The sequence below is a fragment of the Meriones unguiculatus genome, chromosome 6, assembly GCF_030254825.1.
Source record: "Meriones unguiculatus strain TT.TT164.6M chromosome 6, Bangor_MerUng_6.1, whole genome shotgun sequence".
Classification (NCBI taxonomy): domain Eukaryota; kingdom Metazoa; phylum Chordata; class Mammalia; order Rodentia; family Muridae; genus Meriones; species Meriones unguiculatus.
The window spans coordinates 78,767,797-78,795,044 of record NC_083354.1 but is presented as its reverse complement, the minus strand read 5'-3'; the positions used below and the strand labels follow the sequence as shown (position 1 = coordinate 78,795,044).

The 27,248-nt window shown below is 35.3% G+C and overlaps 1 protein-coding gene across 6 annotated transcripts; it reads right to left on the bottom strand.

The window, feature by feature from the left end:
- Cenpk (centromere protein K) lies at positions 1–27,189 on the bottom strand. Of its 6 annotated transcripts, none has more exons than XM_021649397.2 (10): positions 27,120–27,189; positions 25,581–25,731; positions 24,871–24,927; positions 21,757–21,829; positions 16,883–16,929; positions 7,586–7,668; positions 7,402–7,500; positions 7,026–7,152; positions 4,550–4,603; positions 2–379 (listed from the first exon to the last, which is right to left on the bottom strand). In XM_021649397.2, the coding sequence occupies exons 2-10, from the start codon at positions 25,695–25,697 to the stop codon at positions 221–223; spliced, it is 816 nt and encodes a 271-aa protein (XP_021505072.1). In that variant the 5' UTR covers positions 25,698–25,731; positions 27,120–27,189; the 3' UTR covers positions 2–220. The 6 variants fall into 6 exon arrangements, with proteins under 6 accessions (XP_060241665.1, XP_021505072.1, XP_060241666.1 ...); XM_060385681.1 differs by lacking the exons at positions 2–379; positions 27,120–27,189 and adding exons at positions 4,158–4,448; positions 26,778–27,113; XM_060385680.1 differs by lacking the exons at positions 2–379; positions 27,120–27,189 and adding exons at positions 4,158–4,448; positions 26,823–27,113.
- Positions 27,190–27,248: the final 59 nt, after the last annotated feature.

Sequence of the window (27,248 nt, the reverse complement as noted above, 5' to 3'; positions counted from 1 at the left end):
ATTTCAAAATACTAAGATGGACAACCAGGGCATGATGGTGAAGGCTTGTAAACCCACTCAGTACTCAGCAAGCTGGGATGCATGAGACCCTATTTCAAAACAAAAAAGGAAGACAGACTATGCCTTTGATTTGTTAATAATATTCTTTATTTAAACAGTCCTGTGTTTTCTTTATCCAAGAATGTCACGATTCCAAACAGTGTGAAAACAGACCATCATTTCATTGATGGAAAGCTTCTAATCTTATTCGGGTTGGATCTTCTGGATGTCTCAAAGCAATTCCATAACGCAGAAGCAGCTCAATATATGGTGGCCAAAAGGAATCACTAATTTTAACATATGGATCATGTGGAACATCAAACATTCTATTTATAAGAATCTAAAAAAAAATTATTAAAAACATACTTTTTGTACAAAAAGGTCTATATACTTTCATAAAACAGCAAAGTTTTCCATTGAAGAACAGTGACTACTCTTCTCCATGATCAGCTGTTCATAAACATTACTTTCATGTACTTAAAAAGATCTGAATTTGAAGACTAGATATTAGTGGATGAAATATGTATTAAAATAAATCCCCATTAAAATGAAAACCATTCTTAAAAACTGCCTAGAAATATTTACAACATCCCTACTCCTCTTAGTATAATTTCCTTACAATAAGAGCAAGAATCATAAAATTTTAAATTTATAAATCAGGGGTAGAACACAGCTAACTACATAAGGCTCTGAGTTTTATCCCATCATCAGTTTGACCCTTTAAAACATCTATTCTCTTAATAAGTCTTCAAAAGAGCTAAATTTGCAATTATCATTTCCTTCATCTTCTCCCTGAATATCTCTGATTACTTTATAAGCAATGTTGAGAACTTACAATCAAATCTGACAAACTTTGAGTATTATGAAGATAGCTTTTCACAAACTATATTCCACATGGAATTGGTGTCCCTTATTAGTATGTAAGGAGTTGAAAAATAGATGATTCAATAAAGAAAATGTAGTATATGTACACAATGGAATTTTATTCATCTATAGTAAATAAAATTATGTCATTCTCAGGAAAATGAAACTAAACAATATCATGTTAAGTGATATAAGCTAAACCTAGAAAAAATCCTAAGTTTCCCTTTTACAAAATCTAAATTTAAACATGTGTATGTATAAATGTAATGAAAGTAGCGCAGGTAGGGAGAAATGGGAGTGAGGATGCTATAAAGTAGAGAAGGAGACATGGAGAAGGGGAGAAAACAAGAAAGTTGACCAGGTGGAGAAAAAAAATAATAAGGGAGACTATTTGGTGAAAGAGTCCCAGAAATAGAGAGAAATAAGAATGGAAGATGGTAGTAATTGGGGCAAAAATGAGCAAGGTATAGTGATACATGTATGGAAAAAAAATGCCATAATCATACTTATTATTGTAGGCATAATGTTATTGTACACTTTTGTAAAAATTCAAATGCTGATTTCTGTGGCCCCCATATCTGGTTGCAATCCCAGTTCTGAGAATCTCCCAGCAAAATGCTGTATAAACACTGATCCCCAATTGTTCCTTGACATGTCAGTAAAACAGCTTAATAGGTGATCGCTGAGCAGGGAAGAGAATAGGGCTGGACTTTCTGTGAGCCAGGGGAGAAGAAGTGAGAGAAGATTCACACACAGGCAGAAGCACAGGAGATATGAAGAGAGAGCAGCTGGAGCAGAGAAAGCCATAAAGTGCAAGTATCTCGGGATTTATGCTGGGAAAAAGCCAGATTAACTTAGAGGGTTAAAAATAAAGTCATAATTGTTCAGTATTGTGCGGTAAAGCATGTTAAATGAACAACATAGTACAGTCTCAATGATTTGGGTGTTATCCAGGTTAAGAGAGAAACTACAACAAACAATTTTAAAAGTACCACTAACCTATTATTTTGTATGTTATCTCAAAAACTTAATTAAAAAATAAAAGAAAACTAAGGTTTTGTTATCACCAGAAAGTTTAGAGAAGCTAGTTAATGAGATCTAAGACTCAATGGTCTTCCACAAATCTACTGGCATTTGCAGAGATTTTTCATGAAACAATTATATTCAATTATTTGAAAGCTAATTATAAAGTAGAACTTAGAACTAAGAAAAATTAGGGAATTTGGTAGATGTACATAATTCATGACAAATCATTAGTTGCAAGGTCAAAGCTTTAATTGGAAGATAGTATTATTATAAAGATTATGAAAAGGCACAATTTATATAAATAAAAAGGGTTATAAAAGTGACTAAAATTAACCTGCCAACCTCTAATTTCAATTATAGTCATAATATAAATATTTAAATTCATGAAATAAAAACATAAATTACCACTAATTTTCCAATTTCAAGTTTTCATCCTGGGAAATAAAATACTCACAATCCCTTCTTTAAGAAAAAATTTTCATATTTCAGAGCAGTTATCATAATATAATTTAAAAGCTTTATGAGCTGGATATATAACTCATTGGTACAGCATTTGCCAAGGATAAGGACTTGCATTCCATCCCAATACCATAGAAATAAAAAAATAAAGTGATCTTACATTTCTAATTTTTATTAGATTACATTGATTAAAATTCTAATTAAAGACAGTAAAAATATACTGAAAATTCAAATTTAAATTGAGTATGCTAATTCCACTGAATTGTAGCTTAAGTATTAGTTATTTTTATCACTGATAATATGAACTACAGAGAGATATTCGGTTTCTAAATTTTATATTGTATGCCTTGTATATACCATTAAAATTTATAACCATGTGTTTCAGATAATATTTTCAATAAAGTATTGTTTTAAATTTTTTATTACCACTTGCTTCTTCTGTGTGGACCTGCATCTGTGTGTGTCTTGACAGGTCAGAAGACAACTTACAGGGGTTGTCTCTCTCCATCCATTATGTGCGTCATGAAGACTGAACTCACCTCACTGGGCTTTGCAGCAAGCGCATTTAATCACTAATAATCACACTGGCAAAAAGTGGCATTTTTACTTTAAAAAAGATTAAAAAAAAAAAAAAGGGCCAAGTGGTAGTAACACACACTTTCAATTCCAGAGTATCTTTATGAGTTTGAGGACAGTGTGGTCTACAGAGCTAGTTCCAGGACAGCTAAGGCTGCAAAGTAAAACCCTGTCTCGGGGGTGAGGGAAGGTAATACAACCAAGTTATAGTTTCAGCTTAAACTAGTAAAGTCAGAAAAATCTAACAGATTCTGATTGTAAATCAGACAAAGATTTTTATCTTGCTTTTCATGTCAATTTTCATTAGTAAATGATTCTTAGTCAGTAAACCTGAGGTATTTGTACCCAACTCATTAAATTAGAGTAAGTTCTGACAATACTCTTCTAAATTTACTAGTCCTGCAGCTGGGAGAAGGAAACACAGCACCCATCCCTAATCCAGAAGCTATCTCTAATTGATAGCCACATGCAAATAAAAAAAAATATTTTTCTTCAGGAAAGTCTCACTAGGAAACAAACTACTTTTAAGGGTAGGCCCCTATATCCAGTAGTAGATGGCTAAGAAAAAAATGTATTCAATGGCATCTTTAGAGGTTCTGAGTCTCAAAATGTTGTGGGTTTTTTTTAAAAAAACCTTATAGGTCTTTTGAATATATATATAAAATAGCTTTTGGTTTTGTGTTTTTATTGGATTTTTGATTGTGTGAATGTACGTGTCTCTGAATCTATGTGTGTCTCTCAAGCTTTTTCTTTGCATCTTCTTCTTTTGTTTAGTCCTAGTCTAATTAATTTGTTTAATTTTGTTTTATCTTATTTTCTTTTAGTACCATTCCTTAGATGCCTGTTCATTTTTTAAGTAGAGACACAAAGAATGTGGATCAAGATGGGAGGAGAGGTAAGGAGAAACTGAGAGGAATATGCAGAGGGGAAGCATAATCAGAATATATTGTATAATGAAATTTATTTCAATAAAAGGAAAACATTTAAAAAGTACGTAACTATTTGCTTTTCACAGACTTCTCTACCTAACGTTTTCTAAAGTAATTCATATATTTAATAAGCTGGCTCATGTTCGAGTACCTTTTTATGATGCCAAAGATATCTATTTATATAATAAAATAAATGCCAAACTAAAAAGTAGAATTAGTATTTCCATTGCAATAGAAGAAACATTTTATTTAAAATATTTTATATTCATTTATATGTTTTAGGTGTAGAACTGAGCTGTAAACTAAAATTCTATCAGTATAATAGCACATGGTGTTAGGGTGCAGGTAGCAAATGAATAAATAAGAAACTATGTTGAAGAATCAGATATCCTTTTATTGATTTTTGTTTGTTTGTTTTTTTGAGACAGGGTTTCTCTGTGTAACAGCCCTAGCTGCCCTGGAACTCACTTTGTAGACCAGGTTGGCTTCAAAGTTATAGAGATCCACCTGCCTCAGCCTGCCGAGTGCTGGGATCAAAGGCGTGCACCACCAAGCCTGGTTCAAAAATTATTAATAGAAAATCAAAGTACCATTTTTTTGTCTTTAATTGTTCACTAAATAGATAGCTCTAATAAAAAACAAAAAACTACACTTACCTCTAACATTTCATTCAGTGTTATCAGCTGTGCATTTGATTCCTGAATGTTTTTCTTTGAGAAATATAAAAAATTATTAACATGACAGAATAGCAAACTACATAAGACTTAAAAACGTTTCATAGTTGTAATTATACTAAAGTCAAATTCTGAAAGTAAACAACCTTATTTGTTTACAAGTTAGATTCTTAAAAATGCAATGGAAAAATCTTCTAAGACAATGAAAACTTTGTAATTGTTATAGGATACATTTCAAGCTATCTATACAATAAATTACATTACACATATTATATGTGAGAATATAAGAAAAGTAATATGGTTTGAATCAAACAAAAATTCTCCAAGCAAATGGCATTCTATTACATTTCAGGGAGGCTTCTACAGGAGCCTGCCCTGTTACCTTCCCATAGATCTTGACAGTTCCTAATACATCAACAGTTCTAGCATTAACCCAATTCACTGAATTTTCCCCTTTGAATGACATGGAATAACTAATTTAACGTAAATGGAAGACAGCCACTATAACACATGTGTTTTTCATATTGATACTCATTAATTCCTTCAATTCTTTTTCTGGTGACATAGATTTGAAATCTTTCATAACTGTAATCAAGGTTAAAAATTCCAAATGATCTAGGTATGATTCAACCATCAAGAATAAAAAAAAGAATACTTTAATAACTGAAGATGCTAGAATGCTGGTCATTAAATTTTGGGGCATCTATATAATCCTGCTAACTTCTGAGCATTATATTAGAGAGAGAGAGACTATAAAACAAAGCACAGTTACAGAACTGACTAGAAAATATCAAGACAGATTCAATTTAAGTAGGTATGCTTAAGCCTCAGAAATTGTTCTTCAACAAATCATTTGGTAAAAAGAAAGAAAGAAAGAAAAAAAGAAAGAAAGAAAGAAAGAAAGAAAGAAAGAAAGAAAGAAAGAAAATATTATTGGTTTACATGGCTAAGAAATGGCTTAGTGGTTAGGAGCTCTGACTGCTCTTCCAGAAGACCTGGATTCAATTCACAGCACTCACATGGTAGCTCACAACCTTATAACTCACACATGTGGTATATAGATATACATGGAGGGAAAAAACATCAATGAGAAGATAAATTTATTTATTTTATGTATATGAGTGCTCTGTTTTCATGTACACCAGAAGAGGAAATCAGATTCCAGTATAGATGGATATGAGCCACCATGTGGTTGCTGGGAATTGAACTCTGGACCTTTGGAAGAACAGCCAGTGTTCTTAACCACTGCACCATCTCTCCAGCCCCTACTGGTAGTTTTTAAATAAAATACAAATACTGAAAGTAAAAATAACACCAAATTAGAATAAAGGTATATGTGGAAGAATGTCATTTTTCTCATTTTTATAGCAGTAAATTCCTACTACTTAAAACTGTGAGATGAAGTTAAACAAACTTAGAATATTTCATATTTTTTCATAACTTGTTTTCTTTCTATTAGAGGTCTCTTTCCAGTGTTCAAATCATTTAAAGCAAAGAAATAATCTAAGTTCAACATTTGAATTTCATTTTTCTTCTATCAAAGTTAATTAAAATCATACTTATCATTCATGGTATAGCAGTAAATATAAATTTCCACTGTTTGAATTAGCTATTAATCTGTTTCCATACACACTGTGTTTAGGACACTGTTTCCATTTTAGTAAAAACCATGTTAGTGATTACCAACATGTTAATCATGAACAGGGATTTGGGTTTTAACTTTCTTTTTTATATTCTTATTAAGTTCATTGTTGTAAACAGAACTATGTGTCTCAAACAGTATTTGATGAATTTCAGATGCAGTTGTGTTTGGAAACAAGACATAATCAAGTATTAAATGAGGTCATCAGGGTAGGTGTCAAATCCAAAATGCAGAATATTTTTTGTTGTTGTTTTTGTGTAATAATAAGACAGTAAGAAAACTTTAAAAAAATTCTTTTTCTCCCTGCACACAGAGCAAAGATCAATGTGAAGAGAGTGAAAAGGTGCCAACTCCCAGACAGGAATAGACCTCACCTGGAGCTAATGCTGAGAGTACTTAGCTCTTGTACTTCTAGACTTTAGACTGAAAAACAAATTCAATTTTTATACCAGGGTCTCTGGTAATACAGTATTAAGGCTGGCCAGATAAAGAGAAGCAGAAAGAGACAGTGATAAATAGTTGCAGAGACTCCTATTCTCTTGTCCTCTGATTCCGACACACAGCTGTGCAACGTAAGCATGTGGGCAGTGTATGCACATACCATACACACAAATAAATAAATAAAATGCTAAAATTTTAAAATGTATTTAATCAATCCCATTTTATTAAACAATAAAGTAGCTGATTTTCAGTCTTACGATAGGATAAAGGCATATTTGTGTATATTATTTCACTAGTCCTTCATTCTTTTGCTTTTGTTCCTATATAAACAACTACAATTACAACAATTGAGATAATCTCATTTTTAAAACTTACCCTTTTCTTTTTAGTATTTCCATCAGGCAGAGGAAAATGATCTTCTAAAAACTCACCCAAGGTAACCAAGAGCTTCTCCTTAAATTCTTTTATACTAAGCATCTTAGCTTTTAACTCATTAAATATTCTAATAACAAAAAATAATAACACAATCACATAACTGATAAAACACATTTGTGCACACTTCTGGTTATACATGAAACTGACCAAAACATTGTGAAACTTCATTTGATAGATGTTAACTAGAACTGAGTATTCAAAAAAGATGAAATAAGTAAGAGTTGGCAAAAATGAGGGCCACCTTTTGATCTACTTTATCTAATATAAAAAATCCTTTCTCAAAAAAGTTTGAAAAATCTAGGACAAAACTGATTACCTTGATTCAGAAAATGTCACAACCTGATTTTTTAAATCACTGTATAATACATTCAGAGTTTCCAGTATTTGCTGTTGTTCATCCAACCACTGTTGCTCCCTTTAAACATGGAAAACAATACAGTTAAGTAAAAATTTAAGCACCAACTCAGTATGTATCAATGATTAAGAATTTACAATTTTACCTTTCTAAGTCTTCCTTTAACTTTTCATTCTTTGATTGAATAGTAGATAGTACCATTTCAAGATCACATCTCAATTTTTGGAACTAGAATAAAAGAATGAGGGCTAATGCTTAGTCATTTAGCTTATACACAGTTTAGTTCTTTTTAAAAAAAATTCCAGCTTTCTTAAATTTATTTATATTTTTTAGTAATTACAATTTATTCACTTTGTATCCCAGCTGTAGTTCCCTCCCTCATTCTCTCCCACTCCTTCCCTCCTTTCCCTCTTCTCCTCCCATGCCCCACCCACTAGCAGGGGAGGTCCTACTCTCCTTCCATCTGGCCTATCAGGTCTCATCAGGACTGGCTGCATTGTCTTCCTCTTTGGCCTGGCACATAGTTTAGTTCTTGAATGACAGTTAAATTGGACTAGAATGTTTCAATTTGTAAGTTTTAGTGGCATACCACTGATAAATATAAAATACACAGAGTTTCAGGCTGCATGCTACATATTTTAATTTTAAGCGGAAATTAAATTAATGGACTGTTTTTAGTACATTATGTCTTTTTTCTAATGAGAACATACAAAAATTGAAACAAAAAATAAATATCATTCTTTCAGTATTGATTCAACCTGTAACACACTATTTATTACAAGTTATTGACCAGCAATCATTACTGAAGGAGGCCAGAATACAAGAGTGAGGAAAACAAGAAATCCAGAAAATTAAATAACAAATAACTGCATCAGTGATATATACCAGAGACAAAAAGAAACCAAAATAATAATAAAATTGTGAGGTACAAGGCAGAATTGTTTTAAGGCATTATGATTTGGAAATATCTCTGACTAGGTTAACATATAAGTAGCAGGAAAAAAAAAACAATAATTAAGTTACTATCTAATAAAAGAAAATTCCAAAGTGAGCAAAATGTAAGTTCAAAGGTCCCGAGATATGGATACATTTGAAATAACTAGCCAACATAAAAGACTGTGAAAACAAGGTATACTCTGACCTCTTATCTACTATTCTTTCCTTGGAAAAACATATTAATTAGTATTCTATTCTCTGAATTGCACAGTTTCCACTAATTTATTTTATAACTTTAAATCAGTTATAATTTACAGATGTGTATTATAAACTCTAAAGTAACAAGAAGGAAAGAAAATAAGGGAGGAAGAAAGGGAAGAAGGAAGGAGGAGAATAGAAGTGGTTAGTAACCCAATGCTGTAATGCAGTGGTTTGAATGAAAATGGGTCCTACAGTCTCATAGGGAGCGGCACTATTGGGAGGTGTGATAAGGGTCAGACCAAGAGCCCTGACCCCAAGCCCAAGGGAACACTCAATTTCTGCAGCCTTTAGGAAAATGCTTTATTGCCATGCAGAGACTAAAACTAGAAGGCAAAGAACTGAGTGTCCTAAGTTTTCCCCGATACATTGCAGCTCTCATGGCTCCATCTGTTTCCCCAGCTACCCAAAACATCCCTCGGTTTGGCCATTTGCCATCCCTCGGTGTCATACCTGTGTAGACACACTTTCCCAATCTTGATAATATGATAATAATAATCGGCTGTGTTTCTGGGTAGCTTTTATTTTTTTCTTTTATTTTATTTTTTGGTTTTTCAAGAAAACGTTTCTCTGTCCAGTGTAGCCCTAGACAGTTCTGGAACTTGCTCTATGGACCAGGCTAGCATCAAACTCAGAGATCTGCCTGCCTCTACCTCCAGAATGACGGGATTAAAAGTGTCAGCTACCATTGTCTGGCTAATTTTTGTTTCTTTATCCCAAAGACAACCTTTTCTCTACTGTGTAGTAATATGCTTTAAAATACGTATTTCAGCCCCCCCTCCCCCACATATCTTGAGACAGGTAAGCCAAACTAGCCCAAAACTCACTATGAACCCTTGACAATTCTCCTACCTCAACTTCCCAATGACAGGTGAGAGCCACCATGCCAAGCTACATTCTGGTCTTAATCTCTCTTTCCTGGCTTACCATTCCTAACACACTAGAAATCTCCAACATGTAAGTACCTTTTATATACTACTGATGACAAGCAGAATCTAGGCAATTTTAAGATGAGAGTCTAAACACTAGAAAGACAAATGGGACTTTCAGCTCTAGCCTCCGAGTTTTTGATAAGAGAAGAAAGCTGAAAGTTAAATTAATCAATGACCAATTGTTTGGTCAATTTTGTCTACATAGTAAAGCTTTCATATAAAATCAAAAGGACTGGGCATAGGTAACTTCTGGACAGCTAAATGCATGGGAAGGTCTGGCACAGTAGCAGACTTAGTACATAGCAGTTCCATTTCCTATAGAGCTTAATCTATATATCTCTTTCATCTAGCTTTTCATCTCTCTGTATGTGTGAATGTGAGACGGCTTTTATAACAAATGAGTAAACATGTCTCTATGCAATCTGTGAGTTGCTCTAGAAAATTAGTCATACTTGAAGAGAGAGACAACCAAATTGATTCATAGCCAACTGGTCAGAAGTACAATAGAAACCCTACTGTCACCTTTGGTGAGAGGCATTCTCATGAAATAAATGATGGCTCAAAAACTGAATTTTGATGAGGATCCAAGATGTGTCTGACGAACTGAACAGCAGTGACTGCACAGCAACCAACATACCGAACTCTGGGGCCTAAAACATCAGCAATTGTGTTTCCAAGGTGAGAGGAAATCCCACAGTGTGGGAAGCAATCCGGTTCAGGTCATCCAGCTAAACCCTCATTCCTGGGTCCCGGCAGGTGCTCGGTTGCCAGCCAAGAGCCACACACCTATGTTCTCTGACCACCATCCCAGACTGAACTGTGGGCCACACAACACCAGAAACTGGGTTTTCCTATCGAGAGAAAACCCCATGGTGAAGGAAGAAACCGGGAATGGCCGACCTCAGGTCACCTAGACAATCCCTGGAAAAGGTCCCGGGCTCCTGTATGGCGCTTAGCCGTGAGTCAAGAGACTGCCTGTATACCTGACTGCATCCCAGACAGAACTATGTGTCCCAAAACACCAGAAACTGTGTCTCCCTTTTGGAAGGAAACCCCACCATGAAGGTAATATCAGGTCTGACCTCAGGGCACCCAGACAGCCTCCCAACCCCCCCAAAACGTTCTTGGGAAGAGTTCCTGGGTTCCTGCAGGTGTCCAGTCACCAGGTGCAGAGCCAACTGCCTGTACATGTGTGCTCTACTCACCATCCCAGACTGAACTGTGGCCCCCAAAATACCACAGACCAGATCTCCCTGTCAGGAGGAAACCCCAAGGTGAGGAAAACATCATCAGGTCCGACCTCAGGATAACCAGCTAATCCCTGGAAAAGTTTCTGGGCTCCAGTAGGCTCTACCCTCCTGCCACACACCTGAGTGTTGCGCTCACCTGCCACTGATTACTGCTTGGGGCACAGAACTCCAACCTCAGACCTAGGAAGCCTGGGATCCACAGAATCCGCCCCCAGACACAGCTCGAAGGCGAAACCTGTCTCCCTAGCTAAACTGACCAAACCACGGGACTTCCTGTTTCTTCAAGAGGGCTGCACCCAGCAAACACAGTGTAAGAGAGCAGCAGCAGCTCATTAAATTCAGAACATGAAACCTGAAACCCAGTGGAAGGGCAGCTCTCTCCAGGACTTCTGGTGAGGGGAGAGTCCCTTCTGACTACCAACAACCACAGTTAACACACACTGTCCATACACCTGAGGTGAACTGTGGCAATTCCTGAGAAGCACTGGCCAGTCAGTGACCATACTCAAAAAGCTTAGGAGGCCTCTTTTAGGAACAACCGTCTTCCTGCCAATGGAATTCTCCCTACCCAGGAACCAGAAACTAACAGCCAACACCTGAGACAGCCAGACAGGTAGAGGCCAGCATAAAAACACAACCAAAAAAGCCAAAGCAATATGGTATCTCTAAAACCCTGTTATCCAGGGGTAAGTAGCCCTGGACACTCTAAAAAAAAATTCCAGAAGATGATGTTACATCTATGCTTATGAAAAAGATAATGGTGGAAACGAAATGCGTAACGAAATAGAGGAAGATAAAGTCAAACAGATTATAGCCATCTGTAACAAGATTCAGGCAGATGCAGCCAAACAGTCTGTGGCCTTCAGAGAGGAAATAATTAAATCAATGAAAGAAATAAAAGAATCAGAAGAATGTTCAAACAAACAGGTGAAGGAATTGAAGGAAAATACAGTCAGACCGGTAAAGGAAATCAACAAAACAGTTCAAGTTCTGAAGATAGAATTGGAAAAATTAAAGATAACACAAACGGAGGAAATTCTGAAGAGTGAGAACATAGGGGAAAAAAACAAGAACTACAGAGGTAAGCATCTCCAACAGACTACAAAAGATGGAAGAAAGAATCTCAGGTGTAGAAGATACAATGGAAGAAATAAATGTATCCATCAAAGAAAATATTAAACCTAAAAAATTCCTGACACAAACCATCCAAGAAATCCAAGACAACATGAAAAGACAAAACCTAAGAATAATAGGAATAGAGGAAAAAGAAAATTCCTGTCTCCAAGGCCCAGAAAATAGTTTCAACAAAATCATAGAAGAAAAAAATCCCCAATTTAAAGAAGAGACCCATAAGCACACAAGAGGCCTACAGAACACCTAACAGATTAGACCAGAAAAGAAAATCCTCCCGCCACATTATAATCAAAACAGTCAGTATACAGAACAAGAAAAAAAAAAAAAATACTAGAGCTGCAAGGGAAAAAGGCTAAGTAACATATAATGGCAAACCCATCAAAATCACACCTGACTTCTCAACAGATTATGAAAGCCAGAAGGACCTGGATGGATATCATGCAGACCCTAAGAGAACAAAGATGTAAGCCCAGGCTACTATACACAACAAAACTCTCAATCATTATAGATGGAGAAAACAAGATATTCCACGACAAAAACAAATTTCAACAATACCTATCCACAAATCCAGCATTATGGAAGATACTAGAAGGAAAAATACAACCCAAGAAAGCAAACTACATTCAGAAAAACACAGTAAATAAATAACCTCATCACAGCAAAACTAAAAGTAGTCAAGTCAAAAACACACTACCACAACCAACATCAAAATAAAATGATCTAACAGACACTGGTCATTAATCTCTCTCAACATCATCGGACTCAACTCTCCAATAAAAAGACACAGACTAACAGAATGGATGCGTAAACAAAACCCAGCAATCTGTTGCATACAAAACACACCTAAGACACAAAGATAGATATTTCCTGAGAGTAAAGGGCTGAAAGATGGTTTTCCAAGCAAATGGACCCAAGAAGCAAACAGGAGTAGCCATTCTAAAATCTAATTAAATCGACTTTCAAACAAAATTAATCAAAAGAGATGGGGGGAAGGTCAATTCATACTCATCAAAGAAAAATTCCACCAAGAAGACGTCACAATTCTGAACATCTATGCTCCAAATACAAGGGCACCCTCATTTGTAAAAGAAACATTAATAAAACTTAAACCACACATAAATCCCCACACATTAATAGTGGGAGATGTCAGCACCCCAGTCTCAACAAAGGACAGGTCAACAAAACAGAATTAAAAAAAGAAACAATGACTCTAACAGATGTCATGAATCAAATGGACCTAACAGACATCTACAGAACCTTACACCCAAACACAAAAGAATTTACCCTCTTCTCAGCACCTCATGGAACCTTCTCCAAAATAGACCATAGAGTTGGTCACAAAGCAAGCCTAAACAGATACAAGAAGATTGAAATAACCCCTTGTATCCTATCAGACCACGAAGAACTAAAGCTGGACCTCAACAATAACAGAAATAGCAAAAAGCCTAAACATACAAGGAAACTGAACAACTCCCTACTCAATGACAGCTGGGTCAGGAAAGAACTAAAGAAAGAAATGAAAGACTTCCTAGCATTCAATGAAAATGAAGGTACAAGATACCCAAACCTATGGTACACAATGAAAACAATGCGAAGAGGAAAGTTCACAGGTCTAAGTGCCCTCATAAAGAAATTCAAAACATATCAAACAAGCAACTTCATGGCTCACTTAAAAGTCCTAGGGGAAAAAAAAAAAAAGCAGAAACACCCAAGAGGAGTACATGGTTGGAAATAATGAACTAGAAACAAAGAAAACAATTCAAAGAATCAATGAAACCAAGAGCTGGTTTTTTGAGAAAAATCAACAAAATAGTCAAAACCTTAGTGAAACTAACTAAAAGGCAGAGAGACATCATCCAAATCGACAAAATCAGAAATGAAAAGGGGGATATAACAACATACACTGAGGAAATCCAAACAATCTTTAGGTCTTGCTTCAAAAGCCTATATGCCACAAAATTTGAAAATCTAAATGAAATGGACAACTTTCTTGATCGAGTCCACTTACCAAAGCTCAATCAAGATCATGTAAATAAATTAAATAGTTCAGTATCTCCTAAGGAAATAGAAACTATCATCAAAAGTCTCCAATCCAAAAAAAAAAGCCCAGGACCAGATGGTTTCAGTGCAAAATTCTACCAGACCTTCAAGGGGGAACTAACTCCAATACTCTTCAAACTATTCCATAAAATAGAAAAAGAAGGAACATTGCCAAACTCATTCTATGAAGCCACAGTCACCTTGAGACCTAAACCACACAAAAACCCAACAAAAAAGAGAACTTCAGGCCAGTCTTCTCCCTTATGACCACTGATGCAAAAACTTCCAACAAAATACCTGCAAACCAAGTCTAAGAACATATCAAAGACATCATCCACTATGACCAAGTAGGCTTCATCCCAGGTATGCAGGGTGGTTCAATACATGGATATCCATCAATGTAATCTACCATATAAACAAACTGAAAGAAAAAAACAAAACAAAACACATGATCATCTCCTTAGATGCTGAAAAAACATTTGATAAACTTCAACACTTGTTCATTTAAAGGACTGAAGAGATCAGGGATACAAGGCACATACCTAAACATAGTAAAGGCAATATTTGGCAAGCCTATAGCCAACATCAAACTAAATGGAGAGAAACTTAAATCATTCCCACTGAAATCAGGGACACGGCAAAGATGCCCATTTTCTCCATATCTCTTCAACATAGTTCTTGAAGTCCTCGCTAGAGCAATAAGACAATTAAAAAAGATCAAGGGTATACAAATCGGAGAGGAAGAAGTCAAAGTATCACTATTTGCAGATGATATGATAGTATACATGAGTGACTGGAAAAAAGTTCTACCAGGGAACTCCTACAGCTGATAAATACCTTCAGCAAAGTAGCTGGATACAAAATTAACTCAAAAAAAAAAAAAATCAGCTGTCCTGTATATAAAAGACAAATGGGCTGAGAAAGAAATCAGGGAAACAATACCCTTTACAATAGCCCCAAAGGACATAAAGTATCTTCGTTAACTCTAATCAAGTCAAAGACTTGTATGAAAAATACTTCATGTCTCTGAAGAAAGAAATAGAAGAAGATATGAGAAGATGGAAAGATCTCCCATGCTCTATGGCTCGGTTTTAAGACAGTAAAAATGGCCATCTTACCAAAAGCAATCTACAGATTTAATGCAATTCCCATCAAATTACCAACACAATTCTTTATAGACCTTGAAAGAAAAATTTTCAACTTCACATGGAATAACAAGAAACCCAGAATAGCTAAAACAATCCTCTTTAATAAAAGATCTGGAGGTATCTCCATCCCTGATCTAAAGCTGTCCTATAGAGCAACAGTAATAAAAACTACATGGTACTACCAAAGAAACAGGCTGGTGGAACACTGGAATCGAATAGAAGACCCAGAAATAAACCCACACACCTATGGATACCTGATTTTGACAAAGAAGCCAAAACTATACAATGGAAAAAAGATAGCATCTTCAACAAATGGTGCTGGTCTAACTGGATATCTACATGTAGAACAATGCAAATAGATCCATACTTATCACCTTGCACAAAACTAAAGTCCAAATGGATCAAACACCTCAACATAAAACCAGACACACTAAATCTGTTAGAAGAAAAAGTAGGGGAGAGCCTTGAACTCACTGGCACAGGAGACAACTTCCTGAACAGAACACCAACAGCTCAGGCTCTAAGATCAACAATCAATAAATGTGACCACATGGAACTGAAAAGCTTCTGTAAAGCAAAAGACACTGTCGTGAGAACAAAACAACAGCCTACAGATTGGGAAAGGATCTTCACCAACCCTATATCTGACAGAGGGCTAATATCCAGAATATAAAAAAAAAAAAAAAAAAAAACCTCAAGCAGTTAAAAAGCAACAAATCAAGTAATCCAATTAAAAAATGGAGTATAGAGCTAAACAGAGAATTCTCTATAGAGGAATATCGAATGGCAGAGAAACACTTAAAACGTGTTCAATGTCCGTAGTGTTCAGGGAAATGCAAATCAAAACAACCCTGAGATTTCACCTTACACCCATCAGAATGGCTAAAATCAAAAACTCAAGTGACAATACATGCTGGAGAGGATGTGGAGAAAGGGGAACCCTCCTCCATTGCTGGTGGGAATGTAAACTTGTACAACCAGTTTGGAAATCAATCTGGCGTTTTCTCACAAAATTAGGAATAGTGCTACCTCAAGATCCAGCTATACCACTCCAAGGCATATATTCAAAAGATGCTCAAGTACACACCAAGGACATTTGCTCAACCATGTTTGTAGCAGCTTTATTTGTAATAGCCAGAACCTGGAAACAACCCAGATGTCCCTCAGTTGAGGAATGGATACAGAAACTGTGGTACATTTACACAATGGAATACTACTCAGCAATTAAAAACAAGGAAATCATGAAATTTTGAGCTGAATTAAAGGACAACAAGCTGATGCTTGCTATGGAATCATCCGCTGCAGATTTTGGCAAAGAACTAGTTTCTGGTGGGGAGAAAGCTCCAAACCGTAGTCTGTAATCCCAGCATGCCTATGGCAAAATGGGAGATGGAAACAAGAGAGTCCTTAGAAGCTTGTAAGCCAACTAGCCTGGAACACTCAATGGCAAACAAGAAAAAAAAAAAAAACCTGTCTCAAAGAGGTAAAAGTTGAGGACCACAGCCGAAGTTGTCCTTGGACATCCACATGCACACTCTCGCACGTACAGAACACGTACAGATATATGTGAACAGTAAAAATAAAGAAAATCCAAACCTTTAAAATATTTAGTTCAATAAATATTGAATCAATAAATTTTAATGTGTTGTTTGAATCATTTAGCTTACTTATTATGTTATAATCTTATATAACGCAGTTCTAATTATAAATTATTTGGCAATACTATAAACCGTAAATAACTCACCTCTTCTTTTCCTAATGTTACCAAAGCATCTTCAGTCAGGTGTGTTACTACAAAAATAAAACAAAGTCATATCACTCAGGTAATTTTCAGGAATTTGATTTTGTGGCTTTTCTGAGATAACTCTTTTTCATTCCACTCATGTATTACCAAGCTTTTATAAAATAAATTTTAAGACTTCTAGATTAATATCTTTAAACATTATGCATATCTCAAACATATAATACTAGATAAATTTGATATCTACACATTTTGTTTTTAGCTCTTTTCCTTCCTAAGGCCTCAAAAGCATGCTGAATAAAGCTTAATAATGAACTCCTCAGGTTATTTTTTTTTCTGTAGTAATAAATCCTATACTTATCTACATATATGGAAACAAATAAACACAGAAAAGGGTTGTTTTCTCTCATTGTTGGTATTTTAAGAATAGCACAGGGATGGAGCATACTAACTCATTTCAACAATGCAAAAAGTTTTAAAGACTACTTATAGTGTGTGTATTTATTTATTTATTTATTTATTATCACTGTACTTATGTGAAGAGGTAAAATTTATGTGCATTTTGCTATTATTAAACATTTCAAAAACAATCTTAGGAAAGCTGTGGAACTATAACAAATAATACATCATGTTACTGGAACTTCAGTATAGAAGAAAAGGGGTACAAACAGGCTGAAAAGTAACAGAAAGAATGTTTCTCAAATTTTGCAAAAGCCATAACTGGGCATGTTTAAGAATGTGAACATCAGATAAGATGAACCTAAAGACACCAATGCCAAGACAAGCTGTAAATCATCTGAAAGCTAAAATTCTTAAAAGCAGCCAGGAGAAAAAACAAGTATAGACAGAAAATAATATTTTACCTTAATTATGGGGGAAGAGTTATGAGAATAACAGTATATTTCTTATTGGTAGACAGGAAAGCAGAAGCAGGAGATTCATCAGGTGCTGAATTGCATAATCAGTGAAAATATTCTTTAAGAATGAAGAAATAAAGATAATAGAGCCAGGTATACATATGCCTATAATCCCAGCACATGGGGAGGCAGAGACACGTGTATCTCTGTGAGTTTAAAGCCAACCTGATCTATAAAGAGAGTCCAGGACAGCCAAGGCTACACAGAGAAACCTTGTCTCAGAAAACAAAACAAAAAAAAAAAAAAGAAAGAAAAAAGGGGGCTGGAGAGATGACTCAGAGGTTAAGAGCACTGGCTGCTCTTCTAAAGGTCCTGAGTTCAATTCCCAGCAACCACATGGTGGCTCATAACCATCTATTACAAGATCTGGTGCCCTCTTCTGGCATGCAGGTGGGCAGAACATTGTGTACATAATAAATAAATAAATCTTTAAAAAAAAAAAAAAGAAAGAAAAAGAAAGATACTGTTAGACAAAGACAAATTTACAGAATTTGTCACTAATTATTGACCATAAAAAGAATGTTTGAAATACTTGAAACAAAAACAACAAGCTTTCTCCTCTCCTGCCATCTTGAGCAATATGCCTAATTGTTTTGATTTTTGTTGTTGTTGTTTTGTTTTTGTTTTTTTGCCATGTCTTCTCATAAGACTTTCAGAATCAAGTGTTGTGTTTCTTGGCCAAAAACAAAAGCAAAAATCATCCAATTTTCCAATGGATTCAAATGAAAACTGGCAACAAAATCAGGTACAAGTCCTAGAAAATACACTGGAGGAAAACCAAGCCAACTCTATAAGGATTCACACACAATGGCACAACTGTTTATGCTAAATCACAGTCATCCATCAAGCCAACCAGATGGAGTTCAAAAACATGGGATGAGGGTTGAAAAATAGTTTAACTGGTAAAGTTGGTTGCCTTGCAAACACTAGGACATAAGTTTGATCCCAAGAACCCATGTAAAAAACAAAACAAAACAAAACAAAACAAAAAAACAAAAAAAACTGAGCATGGTGGTATGGGCTTACAATCGCAGGGACAGGGAGACTGGGATGGATCACTGGCGCTCACTAGTTAGATAGCCTAGCCTATTCAATGACTTCCAAGCCAGTGAAAGACCTTGCCTCAAAAAAGAAAACTGGATAACATATGAGAAATAACATCCAAGGTAGTTCTGTGGCCTCTACACCAATTTGCACACAAATGTATCCACCCACACATGTATATACTCCCCCAACACACACGTGCACGTGTGCACATACATACACACAGAAATAAAACTACCATGATTTTCTACAATCATAAGAAAAATAAATCACCTTAACTTGAAAAAAGCTTTGAAGTAGATCTAAGCTTTTTAGTAGTCTTCAATGAGAATCTATTATTTTAACTTTGAGAACATTAAACAGAGGACAGAGCTGTGTTGATTCCTGACCTACAAAAACTTTAAGATTATAAATACACTCAGACTGTTGACCTACAAAAACTGAGATAGTAACTAAATATGCTCTTTTATACAACTTTGAAAAAAAAAATCCAAAACGTTAATAAGTCGTTAAGTCTACTGGGGTTCATTCAAAATGTCTCTTAATTTGTAAGTTTCAAAGTTTCCATGATGAAAAAAGTCTTTGCTGAAAGACTAATAAAAAGCTCATCAGTCATACTGACCTAGAAGACTGGTGACTGAAGTGGAAGCTGGGCTCAGTGTCTGAAATATAAAGAGAAACCTTGGAGAAATCTGAGCTGTATAGATACAGCTCACCAAATACTAATTCATGAACTAGAGATAATCAGGAATTGGATATTTTAGATAAGATCTAGGAGGTACAAAAAAAAAATCTGAGGCCAATGTTGCAGAGAAGTCTAGTTTGAACATATATGTAGAAGTTATTACAGACTAGAATATGTTCCTAACCTAAATTCACATCTAAAGTCTAATACCTAATATCACTCAAAATATGACTTTACTGATAAGTAATTAAGTTAACATGATATTATTAGAGTACTAATCCAATGAAATTAGACAGAGAAACACACAGGGACACACATATGAAGACAACATAAAATAACTGCTATAGTTTAAGTAAATGTTTCCCAAAGGTCCTAACTGGGAGGTGCTATAAAACCTTGAGGAGATGGGATCTTGTGCAGTTTTTTGATTACTAGCAGATGACTTTAAAGAAGACTATGGGACCCTGTCATGATTTGAACAGTTTGCTCTGATATATGTATCCTAACACTGTCACCAAGCAATAGGTATGTCTAATTCTAATCAGAACATCTAGGGCATTTTCTGGGTTACTTACCTCACATATTTTCTTAGTGATGGAAGGCTAACAGTACAATGGCCATTTAAAGCCAGTAAGAGGCCTCAGAAGAAATCAATTTAGCTAACAACTTGATCTTAGCCCACATGATAGCTAATCTTTATTGTCAACTTTCTAGGATTTAGAATCACATGGAAATGAAGCTCAGGACACAACTGTGACAGATTCTTCTACATTAGGCTAACTGAAATAAGATGGAACCCTCAATGTGTGTGTTACTATTCCATGGCAAACAAACAAACAAACAGACAAAAAACATAAAGCAAATTGAGCATAAGCATCTAAGTTTCTGCTTCCTAATTGGAGACAAAGTGACCAGAGAATCTGCTCCTGTCACCTTACCTTCCCTGCCATGGTTATATCCTTTAGAACTATAAGACAAAACCTTCCTTCCTTAAGTTACTTTTGTCAGGCATTTTGTAACAAAAATAAAACAAATTATTAATGCAGACTGCTAACATCTAGAAGAACTATAATAAAACAAATTTCCTATGTTTAAGCTACACATCCCATTATATTTTACAAAATTCTTTGTCACAGCCTTAGTAAACTTATTCAGAAGTAATTATTAAACACGTAACACACAGAAGCTTAAAATATAATGCTGGTATAGCATGTAGGATATTAGCTGAATAAATTTAAGTATGATAGTAATACACACTTACTATACTAGTACTTGGGAGGCTGAGGCACAAACACCCTAAGTTCTAGGCTAGCTGTGGGCTATATTTACATAGCAGAAACACTATCTCTGAAAAAACAAAAAACAACAGCTGAGTACATGTTTCTGAAGAATACCTACTTAATAACTGCATAAGAGGTGCTCAAGTATATTGCTAAGAAAGAAAATGTATATATGGTTTAAGGCAAAATTTAAAATTAGCACTGTATACCACTATATTCCTACCAGAAGTAATAAAACCAAGGATATAGATGAGACTATCTAAAGAACAAAAACAACTATAAAAAAAAAAAAAGAAAGAAAGAAAGAAAGCCTAGAACTGCTACATGAAGAATCCTCAAAACTGGCACAAAGAATAATATAGAAAAGGGAGGCTAAAATTAAGAGTGATTGCGGTGGGGTCAGTCTAAGAAGTAATGGGAGGAGAAAAAGGAAACAGATATAGAAAAAAGACAGAGCAATCTATAGAAAACCAGATACAAAAATATATGGCACAGGAAGCTCAGACTTTAATAATAATAATATCTACTAGTTGAGTATTACAGCTATAACATTTTTAGCCATCTTCTATTTTTTAAATATAAGCAAAAAATATATTTGGCTCCATGGGACGAGTCAAGAAATTGCATTAGAAAGCACGTTTCCTATTCTGAAAAGCATTCGAAATAATTTTCTACTGTGTAAGTTTCATTTCTTAACAGTTTATAGTTTCTATCGAATACAAGGCAAAGGCTTTTAGGGAAAATAATTACTATAGTAAAGTCTTAACAGCTCAGGTTATTATACTCTAACATAAGAATTTAATATAAAAAAGAAAGAAAAATGAAGTGGGTCCTAGTATCAATAACCATGGGAAATTTCAATAACAAATGGATTTTGTCATTCTTGAGGCCATTAATTTAATATCCCATTAATTTGTATACAAAAATATAACCTAAAAATAAGAATCTTACGTTCAGGTGTTCTTTTATTCCACTGACCAAGTTCAGCAGTCAAACATTTCATTTGCATAATAAGTAATGAAAGCTATTAAAAAATAAAGAAGAGTTCAAGTTATCTCTTGTAGAATACTGACGAAAATATAATCAATACTGTAATAAAGTAATACTGTAATAAAGTACTTTAGTTTTAAAGTAAATAGCTAAGAAAATAGCACCACCAAGCATATTCTACTACCATAAGCATATTCATATTACCATATAGCTCATAAACGGCTTTTTGTAGTAGTGATATGCTATTGAAAATAATGAATTCTGCTTTACTACCAAAACTAAAAGAACCTAAGCACATCACATTTGCTTCCTAAATAAACCTTCACAAAACAAAACAAAAAACCCCACAATGCTGAGCTGGAGAACTTTTTCGTGCACTCTGCATACAAATGTTGATTTCTATCCCCAGAGATTTAGTTACAGTCTGGAACCAGGTGGGGAACAGAGAAGGGAGTCGCTACTGGGGACACAGAGGGAGAAGGAATAGCAAGGGGACACTGAAAGCAAAGATGGCAGGAAACCAAAGAAACAGGCCACGTGGCTGGGAAGTAGGCCAGGCCAGCATAGTTAGGTTAAAATAGCTGAGTATCTACACAGCAAGAGTGCTGACACTTTTAATATATATAAAGGTTTCCATGTCATTACTTGGGAGCTAGAGCAGGCATAAAAAAACTGCACCATATATCTGCCCAGCTCACAAATAATGACACGGAAAACTTTATATTCATTAAAAGTTCAGGCACTATAGCTGGGCAGATACTCAGCTGTTCTAACACTGATCTGGTCTACTTCCTAACACCTGCCATCTTAGTTTTGCTGTGGAATCCGAGCACCAATGGTGACTCTCTTCTTTTGTTCCCCACCTGGGACACCCTCAGAGGATTGGAAATCCTGCCTTATCCTCTCCTGCCCAGCTATTGGTTATTCAGCTCTTTAGTAGGTGATGGAAAACAATGTTTACAACATACCAAGACAGAAGATGCTTCAGAATAATGACCTTAGTAACCAGATCTCTGGGTACAGAAATCATCATTAATATGCACAGTACACAAAAACATCCTTCAACAATGCTGACATAACAAGACATTCTCCCCGAAAAGAAAAACAGCATGCTATGTTTTGGCAGCATTTCCAGTCAAATTTTCACTAAATATGTTGATTTTCCTCTCTGTGATCTTTCAAAATATTAAAACTGCTTTTAGTAGTGCTGAAAAAAAACCCACCAAAATATATATGTGAAGATAATGATGAGACTGATTTTAGAGCCATATATCAAAGTTATTTTTTTATATACATTAGTAGTTTGGAAAATGTAAATACCTTAACCTGAGACAAACAATGTTGAATGTTTCTGGTATGAAAATGATAAATTTGATTATGCTATAAAAGTAAGCAACTCTTTCTAAAAGTAAAACAACAAAATATTTTAAAACTAATAAAATATAAAAGTTTTCTCCATAAAAGTGCCTAACTTTTTGCATCAGAAAAAAAAAAGCCAGGTATAGTGACATATGCTTGCAAATCAGCACTCAGAGACTCTGTTTAAGATCAACTTTAACAACATAGCAAGTTCAGGGCCAGGGTATGCTACATGTCACCCTGCCTTTAAAAACAAACAAAATACAGGAAGCTGAGTTTGAGTGCTAAAGATATGAAGGTACTATGCACGCAGAATTGAGGTATCAAAACAAAGCACAAACTGCTGTTTTAAAAGGTCTGCTCATAGCATCAGTCCTTGACTTGGATTGGCAAACATGAAATAATTTCAAGATGGTTTCCAAAAACCTAAATCTTTAAGGGTGGCTTACAATGCCAAAACTATTCAAGCAAACAATCTGTTTCAATGTTCATGTTGAATACTTGCTTTACCTCCTGGTATTCTGGTGTCTGCTAGGTAGAGACTGACCATATCACCAGTTCACACTAACGATTTTGAACATCAAGTTTCTCTGATGGTAAACAGTGTTTCACATCACAAGTAGGCAGGCTAACCTAAGGTGTTAAGTGACTATTGAGACAAATCCTGACAGTTCATATCACATTTCCTCAGGTTTATCCATGTACCTTTTCTCCTTGCTTATTTGACTCTGAGTCCTATGCATCCTCTTTGAGAATCATCAAACTTATAAATGAACTTGATGACTCTCAACACAACAGGAAACCACAAAGTATATTCTTTGGTTCTTTGTAAATTAGGAAAGTACATGTTTACAAGTATACAAACTCTCCACTCAAAGTCAGTGCTTGGTGCACTATGTAAAAGCCATTCGTGTACCTTTGTAGGTCCAATGGTCAAGGATTCATATTTAGTAAGGTCTTAATTTCTATAATAAAGAAACCATATTTTCCCAGAAAAATGATACGTTAGCTAACAAATAATGCATTTCAAAGTGGTATATTCAATCAGATCCTTTCTAGAATATTTGTATATATATAGACTCTAAAACATTTTTATCGATACAAAAATTACATTAGGAGCTCCAATATTTGGAGCGTAAAAGTCTACAGTTGTAGTACGTCGATACTCCTTTTATTAACATGTAGTGTCCCTTTGTATTTTTTCTAATCAGTTCTGGTTTGAAGTTTATTTTGTCAGATATAAGGATGACTATGCCTGTTTGTTTACATTTTCTATTTCCTTGGTATTTTTCTCCATCCTTTGATACTAAGTTTTGGGGCATCTTTGCTGGATAAGTGTGTTTATTAGAGACAACATATAATTAGTTCTTGGGTTGGTTTGTTTGTTTATTTTAAACAGAAGAGTTTAAGGATTTAGGTAGTAGTGTCAGTGAGATGGTTCAGCGGGTAAAACTACTTGTTGCATAAGCCTGGCCTTCTAAATTCAATCCCTGACTCTGCCCTCTGTCTCCCCACCACACATATACACACAGACACATGCTGTAGCATGAATGGCCCACCATCCCCATCAAATGCACACACAAAATTATTTTTAATTAAAAAATATAGGAATTAACAAAGCTGTTATGCTGAAATAAATATAAACAGATAAACTTTTTATCCAAAAAGAATGAATTCTGCTTACCTATGTTCTTGAATGGAATACAAAGTTCATACCTGAGCATTTGAGTTAGTGAGTGTCTCAGTTCCAGTAAGTGATAATTTATTCTGACACTTGATTTAAAAAGTAAAGAAAAAGTGACACACTTATAATCCACAGAAAATTTTTATTCTAACCCAATACTACACCCTCCTAAAAAAACACATAAATGAGATACAGAATCTGTTTTCCTTTTGATATATTCACTTTGAACTAGTCTGATTACCTTCCTAATCTTAGGAGGAAATTTAAATAGATCCTGCAGCCCATATCTATATCATAATACTATTAATGGTGCATCGTATATAGTATTATGAATGTTTATTGCCTCTATAAGATAAATCTCCTTGAGGGCCAGAACTACCATCATTTTTGTCTCTTTCTATAGTCTATCTTGCATAAAATTTCTTAAGGTAATGCTTTTAGGTATGAAATCTATATAAATAATTTATAAAATAATAGCTACTGGGAAACTAACATTGTATCCTTCCTAAATCTATTATGTGAAGCTTTTAAAAAAAATTATTTATTGTATATACAGTGTTCTGCCTGCACACCAGCAGAGAGGGACAAGATCTCATTATAGATGTTTATAAGCCACCATGTGGTTGCTGGGAATTGAACTCAGGACCTCTAGAAGAGCAAACAGTGCTCTTAACCTCTCAGCCATTCTCTTCCAGTAAACCTTATATTAAATAATACATCACTTTCATCTGTTGATACTTACTTCTTCCATGTCTTTCCATATTTCTTCACATTGTTTAATAAGTTCTTCCTCATTATCTATAACAACATCCCCATCTGTAGTAATATCGGAATCTAGTTCTTGTTGATTCTGTGACATATCCTTTATAATTTTCTTCACCTTACTGGAAAAACTAAAGTAAAAAAGATACATGCATTTAATAACCATTTGCTAAATGTAGCAGTGAGTAATAAAAATCCTTTCTACAGAAAGAAAAACATGAACAAACTGCTGTTGGAGGGAATATTTTAGCATAACCATTATAGAAAAGAGTATTGATGCAACAGCAAAAACTAGAAACAGAAGTACCATAGGATCCAGAAATTCCACTACTAGATATAGAGCCAACAACAACAAAACTAGTGTGTTGAAAAGATATTTATCTTTTCATCTATCCATATCTATTATGGATCTCTGTGAGTTCAAGGACAGCGTGGTATACATAAGGAGTTACAGGAATACATAAAAGAATAGAGAATAGGGGTTGGAAAAAAGGCTAAGGGTTACAGCCAAATTTTTAAGAGTAGGGGGAAAAGGTATAAAAAATTGTTTTGTTTTTTAACTTTAAGAGAACTCAAAGAATATAAAGCAACTTTGGATATTAGCCCACTTTAAACCATGGCCCAATTAAAACAATGATAGCATGTTAAAAAGGATTAGAGCCATCTAAGAGCTAAAAATTTTCAAGTAATTAAAAGTGACATGAGGTTACTAGCTGGCTGTTGCAAAGAACAGGAGATGACTGTGTATCAAGAGATTCAAAGTCAGGTCATTTTACGGCTATAGACAGAGAAATAAAAACAAAGAAGGCTTCTAGGTTACAATGTCAAATGCAAATCAGAATAAAACTACCCCAATGTATTTTTTACTCTTACAATTTAAAATTATTATATTGCTTAACCAATAAGTTACCAACAGAGAAGATGTAAAATAGACACAGCACTACAACATGTCCCTGTGTCACCGGAGTCAATGAAGCAAAAATGTCAATCCTCCCTAAGTGAACCCATTTTACCTTACTTAAAATCCTAAAGACAACAACAAAAGCCAACCCCACCGCAGTAAAAAAACAACCCATCGCACTTTAATGAGTAAATTCTAACATCTATAAAGAAATACAGAGCTCCAGAAACAGCACAGATTCGTTGTATATAGCTAGACTAATCCTTGAAGACAGACCTGGCTCGTGAACAGGCCAACGGAAACACGGAACACGATACACACCCCTTCTTGATTTTCCGGCTTCACATAACATACACTCGCCAAGTTAAAAAAGAGTCTTCTGATAATGGGAGCCCATCGTGTGAATTACAGATTTGTAACCAGGTAGGTTCTGGGACGGCGTAGGCCCGAGAGGCTGAGAAGCGCGACGCGTCCAGTTCGCAGGCCTTAAGCGGCTGATTTCGGGGGAAGGGGGCGGGTCCCCCAAACCCACTGCCACCCTCCTTGATGGAAAACTACGACCGTTACAGCGCTCTCCCCTGCGGCCTGCCCTCGCCCCCACAGCCGGTTCCAACCCACCTCAGTTCCCGGGTCTCCTCAGCGCGCTGTCAACGCAGCCGAGCCCTGTTGTTTGCCCGCGCTGCTTGCTGATTGGATGAGCTCCGGTCCGCCCTATCCAATCAGGAACCGCGGTCGGCCGATGACACC